At 40.9% G+C, this 15,011-nt stretch overlaps 1 protein-coding gene across 1 annotated transcript; it reads right to left on the reverse strand.

Annotated features, from left to right (window-relative positions):
* Window positions 1-1,549: 1,549 nt before the first annotated feature.
* Window positions 1,550-12,749, reverse strand: METRN (meteorin, glial cell differentiation regulator). The gene is made up of 4 exons (XM_075179112.1): window positions 12,499-12,749; window positions 8,033-8,454; window positions 5,946-6,005; window positions 1,550-5,076 (listed from the first exon to the last, which is right to left on the reverse strand). The coding sequence occupies exons 1-4, from the start codon at window positions 12,588-12,590 to the stop codon at window positions 4,760-4,762; spliced, it is 891 nt and encodes a 296-aa protein (XP_075035213.1). The 5' UTR covers window positions 12,591-12,749; the 3' UTR covers window positions 1,550-4,759.
* Between the last annotated feature and the right edge of the window lie 2,262 nt (window positions 12,750-15,011).

Raw genomic sequence — 15,011 nt, forward strand, 5'->3', positions numbered from 1 at the left:
ACAGCAGCTGCGCGGAGAAGAAAGAAATTGAAATCATAAAAAGTCCCTTCGGTATTTAACACACAACTAAACTAATCCTTATTTCATGTTTTATGTGTGTATGACAAATCCACGTTTAACTCCCGTAGATTAAATTACCTAACAAATTTGTACCTCTTGACTGGACTTCATGAAAGGAAGAGAACGGAGCGCGTTTAAACAATAAATGTATAAAATCTACGCACATGAAACACTCATCCCACACTAATCTCCTTAGCAATGCGTCTGTAACGTCTGCCTTTGATGTACTGTTTGAGTTATGACAGCAGTATAATAAGATTAAGGGATTATGGAGAAGGGACAATATTTAGCACATAACATCGTAATTAAAAAGTCACTTCCTCCAAGGGCGACTGTACTAATGACAGTGACATGTTTAATGGGCCGTCCCCTCAATTATCAATGATCACTAAAAGCCGTGACATTAAGTTGTAAGGGCGGGGAGAGCAAATATTTATATTGATCCTCTTATTTCATCTTTAGGTCTAGAATTGCTGGCTGTTTAGAAAAGAGGTGGGCAGCCTGGGGCGCTTCAGTTGAGGGGAACTACAAGTCCCAACATGCTCTTGCACAGGAGCGTAACTAGACATTCGTGGGCACCATAGCAAGATTGTACAAGGGCCCCCATGTACCACCCAAAAACAAATGTATGGGGCTTTGAAAGGGAGGAGCACCCCTCTGCCCCCCCAAAGCTGTGGGCCCCTTGGTAGTTAAGTTCTTACCCTGACAGGCCGGTCATGGCCAACGCGCCCAGCCGTCTTCCTCTCCCCTAAAAGCACCCCTTCAATACCACGCACACCTGTCACTGGTGCATTAAAAGGGTATCCGTTAGCAGGACATACCTCCCGCCTGTTCCAGAATCGGGGTAAAAAGTCCTGATACAAAGGGCGATGGGACAGTCCAGATTATATATAAACAGTTGGCCACTACCGCTGATACTAGCGCGTGCAAGAGTTGTGTTCCGTTTGTGTTCTGGTTTTCAAGAACCCATCTTGTTCTATCCACATGCGTTTCCCGCAGGTAATCGCATTGCGGAAGCCTACAGTGAGCCTTAAGAGGTCTCAATATCTAAGTGGAACATTCTATACCGTTTACAATAAAGTTGTTTACACTTATAATCAGATTGAATTACAGTTCAGCCTTGTATGCGGTTTCAAAACCGCCTGCAATCGAATGAGATTTTAAAACACAAAAACTGCGTTATTTATTAAACCGCAGTTTGGGCAAAATCAGAATGAATATGTGGGGTTTTAAGAGACGCGAAATGCGTGCGGTTTATAGTAAACGGCTGGTTTGCAAACCGAACCTCATGTACGGACTGTTAGCGCCGCATGCAGGAGCTGGACGCAAGAGCATTCGTGCCACGTAAACATTTGCCACCGGTTACTTTTGTCACACTACTATTGTGAACCTGTCCCCCGTATATTGAGTATGTCTTTATAATTTGGATAATACAGGTCAGTTTGATTAGTAAATCGTAGTTTAAAAAGAAAAAATTACCGGACCAAAATTGTTTTGATTTTTTTATATATATATTTATATAAAACACATATCACAGTAAAAGACATATACAGTAACATTTAAAAAAAAACAAAAACACATTTAACTGTACAGGTAATTTACATAAAGTTCTATCCGTTGAACGCATATTTACATACTCTTCATATACATTTGCAGGACACAAAACTAGGTCGTCCCCCGCACCCTTGTCATCACGACAAAATGCTGGCGGCGCCCTGCGGACAGGGCACTGTTTAGCGCTACATCAAGTCTGGCAGTGCTTAAGCTATAACATTGCAGCAGTATCTAAGTGTCGGCTTACCTCCGTCAGGGCTGAAGTGATTTCCCTCTATACCTTGTTGATTTACATAGTGCCACAACATTCTATTCTATACGAATAATAATGCATCAAAGTCAACAGTAGATTTTTCTTGGTAGAGTTCTTGTCTTGTGTACAAGCTCATAAAACAAGTGAGAATCTTCTAGGACAACTAGATACTATATCCCACTGGATAATACATGATAATTACTTTTACACGACTAAGGTTTCTGGTCTATAAAGTGCCAGGTAAGGGAGAATAACTTACAGCCATCACAGAGGTAAGATAACGGTTATTATAGATGTTCAACACAAAAAAAAAAAAAATGACATACGATTTCACAAAATAGTTTCACGTAGATCCATCACATTCTACAGTAAAGAGGGGGCTGGTATGTCCGATGGAACTAACACTTTGTTTTCTTCACTTATTTTACATTATTAATTTACACAAAGTCACAGTGATGTCACAGGTTACATTATGACCGTACGGGAGGGGAGGTCAGCTGACCAGTGTGGGAGGAGGAGTGGTGACGCCATCACCGTAGCCCCACCCCCCCACCCACCCCGTTGCGTTGCATGGTGGAGGTGGGGCTTAACAACGCAAAGCACATGATTAAGCCCCACCTCCGTCCGGGATCTGGGAGAGCTCTTGCTCTTCCAGGGAATCCGGGGTGACTCCCCAAAATCCGACAGCCTCCAGGACATTTCCAGAAGAGCAGGCAAGTAGGATGAAATTGACTCATAGCCGCTTCGACTTGAGCCAAACATGGCAGACTGGTTTTGGGTAGCAAGCCAGAAAGGTGGGGGCCACACTTAAAAAAATCAACTGTGATATGTTTTCCGCAAAGACCCTTTGACTTGCCCTTCTTCAGTCCGTTAGTATTTAAAGGGCAGTGCATGCAGGCAGCCATTTTGAACTAGTGACACTGCGGTGTCACTAGTTCCTGATAGCGCATTCTCACAAACACTGGTTCAAAGCATAAAATGGCTGCCTCCACGGTGGCTCTGCCAGATTTATAGAACATGACTGAATTTGAAAGAGTTCCATGATGGAACGCCAAAGAATCGGGAGTCACCTCCCATCAACAAATTTCTTTTCGGTTGCTTACATGTGACTTTTACTCTTAAGGCTATACGCTACACAAGCTACACGGAGGAAATAAATTAAAATGTCGCTGTGAATCTGCTTTACGGAAATCGCAAGTCAGAGTTGGTCTTGCAAAAAAAAACAAAAAAAAAACATTTTAGTGCACATTCAAATGTAAAAAAAGGAAATAAATAAAAAGAAAATGAATTTCATATAAAATAATCTCTTTGAGATTTAACTCTGTAGCTTAAAAAACTGGACCCAGCCAGGAACAGGCTGAAAAGATGTTATTAGATTGATTTAAGTTTTAGTGAATTAACACACAGGGCTAAATTGTGTAGGAAGCCTGAGGACCAAAGACAGATGATATTTAAACGTTAGTTAATCTGTTTAAGCCATTTCTTGAAAAACTTTCCATGTGGAATAATGGACTTCTCCTGTCAGGATTCTTTCTGGTTTAATTCCATTTACCAAACTGTGGGTTTGAAAAAGTGGAGATGTTGCCTATAGCAACCAGTCAGATTCCATTTATCATTTATTAGTACATTCTACAAAAAGACAGCTAGAATCTGATTGGTTGCTATAGACAACATCTCCAATTTTTCAAACCCGCAGTTTAGTAAACAAAACCCTATAAGTCTAATTAAACATATAAGATAACATTCTCCTTGGGCTTTTCTAACTAAAATCGTCAGTCATTTAGGTTATTCTACGAGAAACTGACTCAGCATCTACAAAGATCAGGACAGGGGCTAAAATTAGCAGATATTAAAATATTACGCAAGTGAAAAAAACTGATGTCAACAGATTTCGATAACAAGACAAATGCAGAAACTCAGAATTAAAGTATCTGGTAGATTAGTTGCTAATTATTAGAAAATTAAAATGGTTTCTGGACTGTTTATTCAAAGGGATTGTACATAAGCGATTTGTGACTGGGAGCAAGATATGTGAAATGGGCCAAGAAGCAGGATTTGGGAGCTATACAAAATAAAGATTACCACTATCCACAATAAATCCAGTTTATAGTAACAGGCTATTGGGCCAATGGCACAATAGTCATTACGTACTCTAGTATGCTTTTATACTACATCTCCCAGAATGCCCAGCCAGCCAGTGGCTTAACCACACTCTAGTGTTTTAGTTTTTCTTGTAACTAATGCCAGTCTCAGTACATTGGGAGAGTGCAGTATGTAGGTGTGTCTCAAGCTGCCATTAGATTCTCTTTGAAGATACATGCAGTTCCACCATCTTCGAGGTGTCCGCCCGTATATATATATATATAGGGAGTTTAAGAACTGGCTCAGTTCTCTCGCAAGTCTCGTTAGGAGTGCAAATGTGAGTCGGAAAAGAATTGATCCAGAAGGTTCCACATTCAAAGTTCCGGAACCAGTCACTTGTATAATTCACAGAACTGATTATAGCAGGCCTAGATTCCAATCCAGATAATAATATGTTCTCCATGTTTTCTTTAGAAGAAGTTATTCTATCGGGACCATAATCCCGTCCATTAGACTATATTTCACAGAGCCTCTGATCCATATGTAGACTGATTTTGAAGGACTTTTTTTTTAGTACATTGTCTAAATTGACCTCCTGCAGACCTAGATTGACAGTCTGGGTTCTAGAAATACAGATGCTACAGCTACCAGGTGTTGTATTAAGTTGGTGGCGAATGCACCTGAAAGCTTCGAAGACTCCAGATATACTCATGACAAGTACTGAGGCGGTCTTCTCATCCTGGAGCGTTGGATCCCATCGTAACGATGCTCCTGCGCTAACCGGTTGTATCCCAGGTTATTATAGGAACATTAGTCCAGCGCGATCTCACATGGATTTGCGTGGACCTCCGAGGCCTCTTCGTATACTCGCTTGAAGTCTTTGTAACGCGGGGCACAGCCCAGCCAGGCGTCACCAAAATGTACCCATCCCATGAAGAGGAAGCTGCCGGGCCCTAGCTTGACCCCACAGCTGAGAGGAGTCCTAATATCGCCGTGCGACTTCACAGAGCGACCTCGAGGCTGGAACAGTGTGAACTTCTGCCGCAGGACCCGGGTAGCGCTGATCCCAATCACCGACTGCTGCAATTCGGCGTCGTTGACAACCGTTCGGATGTTACCGCGGACGACTGTGGGCAAAAGAGGGCAAAGATTGAGCATATCGACAGTGATAAAAATAAAAACAATCTGCTGCCGCAAGTAACTTTTTAGAAAAGTAGGAGCTGTTAGCGTACAACTGGTTGGGATAAGTAAAAAAGAAAAAAAACGAAGACCACAGAGATTTTAGACCGGAGAGTTTTGGCATCTCCGTGTCACATTCTTTTGCCCAGTCTGGGCCTAAAGCCTACACCAAAAGCTAGAAGCAGCATCGCCAAGGCAACTCGGTCACTCCAGACCCCCCTCCTGGCCGCAGACACTCTCTCCTCACTCTTTATTAGGATGCAGCAGGAGGCAAAAGAGAGGCTTAAGTAGGAGCACAGATGAAAAAGGCATCAGGGGGTTGGGGACGAACTAAACGCTTGACTGGGTCATTATTGCATTCCATCAAGTCAAGCCAAGCCAAGCCCCTGAGTTAAGACTATAAAGCATGTCGTTCATGCCGGAGGGGTTTGACATAGCTGCCTCACAACTAAAAGTTAAATCTAATTTTAAATGGGTAGCGACTCAGCGACCACAAAAAAAACACCCACATAGCTGCTAAATATCAGTGGCCGTAATTCCGCGTACACAGAGCACAGCCGCTCCGGTTGCAAATCTGCAATATATATTATGGAACCTTTGAGTCATTTGCTGAAGTTATAGTCATAGGTCTTCAAAGTAATAAGACTAAAGAAAGGGGTGCAGGGTTGACAATTGCCTTCTCCTAGTTTTTAAAGCGTATTTCATGCAAGGGGTGCAAAATAATATCAGCACGTTTATACAGCACAGATTTAAACCTAGTTATCAGCGAATGGTAGAAAACTGACGCAGCGTAGTGAATTAAAACATATCCACTCACCAAAGTCACTGGTGCACACAGCCATCAGGATTTCGGTGTCGTTGCAAGGACGGCAGGCACCTATAGGGGGCAGAGGAGAGCGTTTAGAGAAAAAAAGTTAAATAAAACACAGATTTTAAATAGCAAAAAAAAGTCACAATCGTACAGCGATTGTTTGTAGTTGCATTATGGGATACCTGAAAATTGTCCAGGGAAGACGTCATTTATAATGAGAGAAAAAAAAAACTCCAAAACTATGGATATATTTTCTAATTCCCGTCTTGCACCCATGTGGATGATTCATGAATTGCAAAAAAAAAAAAAAAGTTTCAGTGATTACACTCCAAGGCCCTTTCAGTTGTCATGGAGACACTCCCCTCCACATCTCCTTATCTCACTAATTAATGGGGTTAATGGTTATATCCTTAGTCCCAGCAGGACACTGGCCTGTTGTTTAGAGAGGGAAAGGAAGATAGGGGGGATGGGTAGAGACTTCAAGGCAGGGTTTACAACCCCCCTTCCCCCAGGATGTGAGTGACCACTCAGGCCCTGACTGGACTCCAAATAATTTACTAAATCTGCAACACTGATGTCAGTGAGAGTTTATTCCCCAGGACGCTGGTTTTCTGGGGGACATTGTGCTGCAGGATGGAGATAGATATACAAGCCATTGATATAATCTGTTGATACATTTTCCTCACACCGCCAGTGAGATGACCTCTAGCTACAATCTACCTCCTGGGCATCACACACAGAAACCTCTTCTGAATGCACACTTGTAGTTATAGCACTATATACTGTATACAATGCGGACTAGTTCTTCCTTGGCTGGTTATAACGATTACATGGTTGTAACAACACAATATAAAGGAGCCCATCGCCATGCAAACGTTACTGGAGGATTAAAGGGACATTAGGCTGACACGCTGTATTTCTTAAAACAAACATTAGTCTATAGTGTTACCAGGTCAGCTGGCATGCCTTAAAGGAGATTTTCACACTCCACTTTAGCTGTCTAGTACATGTCGCCCTGCAAGGTTACTACGGCACATTCCTTTATCTCTCTAGCGTTAAGTCTGTGCCTCTCAGCAATGACCAACCATCATCATCAACATTTATTCATATAGCGCCAGCAGAATCCTTAGCACTTTACAATTAATTTACTAAATCTGCAACACTGATGTCATCAGACGGAGTTGTTTTGTTTCCATCATGACACTTCGGGGTAGATTTTTGAAACATTCTAAAAAGGAAAAGTGGAGGCGTTGCCCATGGCAACCAATCCGATTCTAGCTACCGTATTCTTAGAACATACTAAACAACAAGATAACGAGAGTCTGATTGGTTGCTGTGGACGACGCCTTCACTTTTCCTTTTTAGAAGGTGTTTGATAAATCTACTCCTTTGTTCACAATGATTGCTGGGTAACGCCAACTAAGTTTCCTATCAATGATGTGATACGAGGAACACTGTGCGCACGGTTACACGGTTGACTGGCGAGCGTTCTCAAAGAAGCCAGTTATAGTTGTTACTTGCAAAGCGCCACATTATTTCACAGAACACCCAAGAAGAAAATACAAGGATGGATGTCATGACAAGAAACCAGGTGGACCCTGTTCCTAAGAGCTTACAATCTAATGGAGAGGGAGCGACTGAAATTAGAGATAGAGGGAATAAAAATGTGCCCACTGAAGAAGCCAGAGACACTGTTGAAAGATATGTGGGATATCCAAGCGCATGTGTTTAGCTGCCTCTCTCATTTCAGTCGCTAGTATGTTTTTTTGCCCAAATATGTCATTTGTTACCCACTTTATTGTAACCTATGGGTTTGATTTCACTTTTCATCTTTTGATGGTGCTGTGAAGACAACACTCGCCAAACAGCACAAAGGACATTTAAACGCTGATCGCAATGCCTGATATTTCACTGTGGACAGAAACAAAAACATGGCTACTCTCATGCCCCTTCTCATGCGTGTGCATGATATCCCCAAAAGCAAAAAAAAAAATAATTGCTGTGTATGATAAGAGTATATTTTGAATTTAGGCTTCAAACATTTTATATTTTAAAAATGAAAAATGAAAAGAAGATAGTTTGAACCGACTCACCTTCCATGCTCAGCTTGCTCAACGGCAGGGCCAACCGTCCATCCCAATCCCCTCTAAGCTCGTAGCGGAAGGCAGAGATTCGCCTGCTGATGTCCTGGTGAGGGGTGGCTTGCAGGAACAGCGCCACCTTCTGGTGAGGCTGCCAACTGAAGCAGTGCACCCTGGAACGCATAGCCGGTAACCCTTCGGACAGCAACAATTTCAGTATTCCATCCTTCTCCAGGTACAGTTGGGCCCCGCGGAAGGAAGCTGTTGGCTTGATGCAGGCGGTGAAGCGGCGGGGCAAGGGCCCCGGAGAAGCCAAGGACTGGCGGGGTACGAGGCTGAGACGAAGAGCTCCCGTTGGATACAACCATTCCACAGTGCCCTCCGCACATTGCAATGAGACTTGTTCCACTGATCTCGGTTCCAGAGACAACCCACTGCGGAGGTTAACAGAAATAAACAATGACACATTGATTTTGCACGGATATCAGCGCCTAGGTGGCGCTGTTGCTGCCTGTGGGATCGCAAACAATGTGGCCTTTCTCCCATATTTATAAATCTTCAGACAAAAACATTACTATTATCATTTATTAATATAGTGGCAACACATCCTACCCAATGCACTAGGAGGGAGAACTAGCTATGATAAATAACAGAGTATCTAAAAGTAAATCAGGAGAGAGGGTCCTGTTAGTCACCCCTGAAATAAAACCTTTTAACGAAAAGTTTACCATTATTTCATCAATATTTTATTATGTGCACATAATAGTTTGATTTATTTATTTAAGATGTGACCTGTAAATGTAAATATATAAATACATATATATATATATATATATATATATATATCATACTTTCCAACTCTCCCGGAATGTCCAGGAGTCTCCCGAAATTCAGGTAGGTCTCCCGGACTCCCGGGAGAGCAGGCAAGTATCTGCATACTGCAACTTGCTTGTCAAAAATGACGTGATTTGCGGTGAATCGCGTCATTCCCCCCCCCCCCCCCCCCCCCCCCCCCCCGCAGCAAAAATGTCATTTTGTCGCGGGGCGGGGCAAAAATGATGCCCCCTGCCCGGGATCTCACAGAATTAACTTTTCAAAGGTGGGCAAGTATGATATTGTATATATATATATATGTATATATATATAAATATATATATATGTATTTATACATACTGGTTTTCTTACAGGATGCACTTTAGAAGATGCATTTAATATTCATGGATAGGTGATAAAGAGTTGAGCTTTTCTGTAATAGTGAGATAATATTTTTAGAAACTGTTTTTTTTAGTTAAAAGATCTTGTCCTGTAAGGCCTCTCTCATACGTGCAGCCAAGATGTTATTCTGAGGTCTGAACCAATATTCATTGTGAGAATGCAGCCCATGCATTCGCTAGGACAGAGTGGCACTGCTAATTCACGCTGTACCTAGTGAATTCATTGGCCGTCTGCTCATGCACATTGGTACAGATCCCAAAACGCTGCGTGCAAGCCATGGCTACACTTTTAATTTCTGCATAGAATGAACGTAGAACAAAACTCCCCAATCTGTGGTGAAGCGGTTAAGTTTAATGCCCCGATCCAGACTCCCAGCTCCGCTGGGAAAGAGCAATTGACCCGAGCATGTAACCCAGGCCCTATTGAGCTGATAGGTCTGAAATTGGGTAAAGTCATTAATGACAGACATGTACACAGCAGCTGTAAGCGGCTTTCCCCTTACAGCACAACAGATGCTGGGGTTGTCGCAAGGTGAATTAACCACGGAGAATTCAATGGCTATTTAAATCAGCCTGTCAAAGGGGCGCTAAAAAAGAGCCAATGTTTATTTATTATCACATTGTGTTTTCAATACGTTACGCGGGCGTATTTATAACACCGGAGGGACATAAACAAGGGTTAAAAGATAATCAAAGGCCACAATCTCATAATTAGCCTAGACGGACGTTCTGCATTCTTAGAATGGTCCCTAGATGGCCGTGGACATATATATTAGAAGGGGATGTTTAGCTGCTGCCTATACATTGTAATAACTTGTTTATATGAGTGGAATATGTCTCTTCTTGAATAATATGAGGATACTGCTGTTGGACAGCACGGTGGCTCAGTGGTTAGCACTTCTGTCTCACAGCACTGGGGTCACAAATTCAATTCCCAACCATGGCCTTATCTGTGTGGAGTTTGTATGTTCTCCCCGTGTTTGCGTGGGTTTCCTCTGGGTGCTCCGGTTTCCTCCCACACTCCAAAAACATACTGGTAGGTTAATTGGCTGCTAACAAATTGACCCTAGTCAGTGTGTGTGTGTGTGTGTGTGTGTGTGTCTGTGTGTGTGTGTTTTAGGGAATTTAGACTGTAAGCTCCAATGGGGGCAGGGACTGATGTGAGTGAGTTCTCTGTACAGCGCTGTGGAATTAGTGGTGCTATATAAACTGATGATGATAATTGCTGACGTTAATCTCAGTCCACATATGTGGTAGGTCTCCCCACAATTCACATTTTTGACATTTGGTCACTGAGGTAAAGACCTGAATTTACTTCTTTTCAGTAGCTAAGGTAATTGCTTCTGACATTTATCTGAAAACCGCGTTAACTATTTAGTATATCACAAGATTGTAGCGGCGACAGATGTGTTATCAACAAATATTAAATTGTGAGATTACTCATTGAACACCGGACACGTATGATATACAAATTCTGCACGTGTTTACATAGTATCACCTGCAGGCAATGCAACCAAGCAAAATGTGGCGTTCATGTGTCTGATATTAAATGGTTATCAATGCATTATTGTTACTGGTGCTGTTTGGGCCTAGCAAAGACTGACTGATATTTCTGGGCCTATCAATGCCTGAGTGACACGCATATTTCCCAGCATGGCATACATTAATACTCCATCATCGTCATCATCATTTATTTATTTATATAGCGCCACTAATTCCACTTTTCTCCCATCTCCCCACTCATCTCCAATTTCTGTTAACCTCCTTCACGCAATCTTAATGTACTGGGTTGTATACACCCACCTGCAACTTTTATTACATACATGGTTTTTTTTTCTTTGCTTTTCAGCTGTACCTTTATATCATCAGGCAGAGCTGTTTATATTTGTTTATGAGTTAAAACTGCTCTTTGGTTATATGATAATACACAATGAAGACAGCATAGCAGAACTATGTCAGATCAGAGGACAGGAAGTATGTAAACAACTCGGCCCGATGATATAAAGACATGGCTAAAAGGCACAGGAAGGGAGCCATAAAGAACAAGTTAGTGACCCTAACCCTTACCCAACAGATATCGCCTTCTGTCATCATTACTTCCTCCTTTCTGGATGTTACACTAACAAGACCAGGCTCCCAGGGACATAAGCAGAATAACAGAACGGTGATAGCTTCCTGGTGGGATCTATCCATGCACTGGACTTCAGCCCTGTGCATTTAATGCCTGTGTTTATTACTATTAAGCCCCCAGCTTCCTGTACTGCACAGGGAATAGCCTCCACTGTATAATGAACACCGAGAGCAATGATAGCAATGACATTTAATACACTAATTTCACTGAGACTTTCAGGCTACTAGTTTGGCTCATTCGTCTAGCCCTGAAGCCTTGATTAATGCCCCAAAGACCTTTAAATCTCACACATCTTGTCCATGGTCATATGATTCCAACACGAAATCCCTGTTAAATAAAAAAAGCTAACTTAAATCCCCTTAAAATTAATTCATAGCCGTTACATCCATCATTGGTGTACTCAATTTTTTTTTTCATAATTTTTTTTTAGATTTTTTGGAACAAGCAAAAAATATTGCAACGAAAGGAAATAAACTGTTTTAAATGCAAATAGTTAGAGCAGCCTCCTAATGATGTTGTGGAAGCCAGGGCTGAAAAGGGTTAATGGGCAATGGAGAGATGCCTCCAGTCTACATGTCCAAAATGATGGATTGCAGTTTTAAAAAGTTCCCCCAGAGGTCATTAGGTGGCTATTGAGTCATACAACTTGGCTTCCAGATAGCAGAGGGTTTTTTAACCCATCCTTAAAAACAAAGTGTTACAAAAAAAAATCACTGGGACTTTCTAAATCACTCCTGCAACTGTTTAATCTCTTAAAACGACTGATTTAAAAATAAATAAATAAGAAAGTGACAAGTTTTCAAAATAAAATGTTACAGTCTGTTTTGTTTGTAAACGTTCCAGGACATTTATATTTCTTGCAAAAGAAAACACATAACAAAATGTGTTGTTTTGCATACAATGATACTGACAGACAAACACCTACAGTAAATATCAAACAATGCATAATAATACTGTTATGTCACAAGTGCTTATAACTGCAGGCATGCTTCGTTGGAGTGCTATGATGTCCCCAATTATAGTCACCAGTAGTTACATATTACTCAGTATTACTAGTTTATAATACACAGTATATTGTGCTTGGATCTCAGTGATCCAGTATAAGGCTGAGATAATTGGGGAGGGGGTCTTACCTTCCTCTCCAGTTGCACTGATTCTCTACAGAGCTGCAGATTACGGAATGGAGGGTCCCAAGGATGAATATCCAGAGGAATAAGCTCAGCATCTTCAATCCTTCTCCCTGCTCACCAAATGAAGAGCATGGCTGGCAGCTAGGCAGCCCAGGATCCTACCCCTCTCCTGCACAGTCTCTTTAAACCCCTCTCAGCCATGTGAAGTGCAAGCTCCTGGGGTGCAGTCCAGATACCTCTACACTACACTCTGGGAAATCCTAGGACAGGACAGAGAGCAGAGAGGTGGGGGGGGGGGGGGAGTGTGGAATCTCCAGGCGTCCAATCACAGGACAGCAATACAAAACTTCCTGCCAATGGGGAGAGAGGTAAAGAGTGGAGAAGTTTCGGTCCCATCCCCCCTCACATGGGTAACCAGAGAACAATGCAATTAAAGAGCAAAGCAGAGACAGAGGGGGGAGAATAGTTACAAGTATCCTTGTCCAGATGTTCTGCAACATTGAAGTGGGTTTAGGGAACTGGAGGAGAAGGCTGTTCCCCTGGCAGAGACTATGCCTCTGATTGTAGTGACATTTACCATAAACTAGTAGTGGGAGTGTAAGTCTGGTAACTGCTCCAAGCCGGGAGAAAGCTGGACTTTATAGCTTGTAATGTGTTCTTTCCCTATTATCCTATGTGAGTAGTATTGTTCCTTCAGAGGTTGCCTAGTACTGCTTTTAGAGAGCTGTAGATTTTATATATATATATATATATATATATATATATATATATATATATATATATATATATATATCGCCTCTTATCCTTTTATGTGACATACATATATATATATATATATATATATATATATATATATATATATATATATATATACATATAGACATGTATACAATGACATAGAAGGTAAAGTGACCTTGCATAAACTTAGATTGAATATTACATACTAATATATATATATATATATATATATATATATATATATATATATATATATATATTAGTATGTAATATTCAATCTAAGTTTATGCAAGGTCACTTTACCTTCTATGTCATTGTATGCCATTAAGTTGTGTCATGCTCCCCCTGTGTAATATGTTAGCACATTATATATAAAGGATAGTAATAATTTCTATATTTACCATCATTTTTTTTTTAATTATTATTTTTTATTATAACAGTTTTTATTAGAAAATTTTCCAATTACATAGTAACATCGGAAAGACAGAAAAACAACATCCAATCAAGATATGTCTAATGACATGAATGTGTTACAGTATCTTGTTTCCAGACATTGATGAACAATGTTTGCTCACTTTATATCTTTTAGATGTTAATGTTATAAGATTAATAAAGATCATCCAAAAAAAGTTATACGTTGTAACACTTACTTAATTAGCGTGTAAGAGTGAGTCTGGTGGTGATAGAAATAAGATTAGCATTTCACAAAAGAGAATTGGAAATATTCATTTAGGTATTTACCATCATTTATAGGAATTCCTTACCATTCCTTAATTCCATAGGGACAGTGTCATTTCATCCTATTGCCATCGCTGACTTGCATGTAAGGTTAAAGTCTGGAGGTTTGAGGTCTCTTAATGTTTTATAGGATTATTTGTCATGTTTTGGAGTCAGCCCTCTATAATTTACAGTTACTTCATTTGGGGGTAAAACTTTTGATTTGGCTCTAATGAAGGCTGTAAGTCGGTCTCATTGATTTGGGTAGATCTCCAGGACTTGGGGGCAGACGGAGGAATTTGGGGGCAGTTTCAGTTGTTTGCATTCCATCCGAGTGGTTTAAGCCTGTCTCATTAATTTTGCAGCCTGTCTCATCGGTCTGCAGTCAGTCTTATTGATTTAGAGTCAGTGTCAGAGATTTCACTGCAGTCTCAGCTACTTGCAGTCAGTCTTATTGATTTGTGGTTGGTTTTAATAATTTGGGTCAGTGGTTTTGGACTGATCTCTTATTAGGAGTGTGTCTCATTAATTTGCACCAATGTGATTTGGATTAATTTTAGGCATAAATTAAATGTTTTGGTAGTTTTCAAATTCCTACAAATGTTATTTCACCCCAGCTGCCAGATCAGCTCATGATTGCAACGTGGAAAAAAGTTTCCGAATTTGGAACAAAATTATGCTTTAAAAAGTCACATTTATCTTTTAGAATAGTAATAGTGGTACCGTCATTTCCTAAAATAAGTCTTTACTGGTAAAAATGTAGTTTTACAACATATGTTGTAAATAATATCAGAAATTATAAACTGGGTTGATGATGGCAAGTAAAAAAAAAAGATTTGGGGACAAATTTACAGCTAAGATCATCTGTTATGTGAGTGAGTTCTCTGTACAGAGCTGCGGAATTAGTGGCGCTATATAAATAAATGGTGATGATGTTATGTTGATAAGCTGCGGATTTTCTCTTGGGTTCCTGGAGTTTATTGTAGGGGCGACATGCTCAGCTGATACAGGGCAATTGGCGCAGTATCGCAACCTGTGCCGTGCCAGACGATCGTCTGATG

The sequence above is a fragment of the Mixophyes fleayi genome, chromosome 7 (assembly GCF_038048845.1).
Source record: "Mixophyes fleayi isolate aMixFle1 chromosome 7, aMixFle1.hap1, whole genome shotgun sequence".
NCBI lineage: Eukaryota > Metazoa > Chordata > Amphibia > Anura > Limnodynastidae > Mixophyes > Mixophyes fleayi.

What these genes read in the sequence shown, in the direction of transcription:
- METRN (XM_075179112.1), bottom strand. Translation starts at nt 12,590, where the DNA reads ATGCTGAGCTTATTCCTCTGGATATTCATCCTTGGGACCCTCCATTCC. An exon ending in GAGCAAGCTGAGCATGGAAG is followed by an intron (nt 6,006 to 8,032) that starts GTGAGTCGGTTC and finishes TGCCCCCTATAG; the next exon opens with GTGCCTGCCGTCCTTGCAAC. An exon ending in TGTGTGCACCAGTGACTTTG is followed by an intron (nt 5,077 to 5,945) that starts GTGAGTGGATAT and finishes TTTTGCCCACAG; the next exon opens with TCGTCCGCGGTAACATCCGA.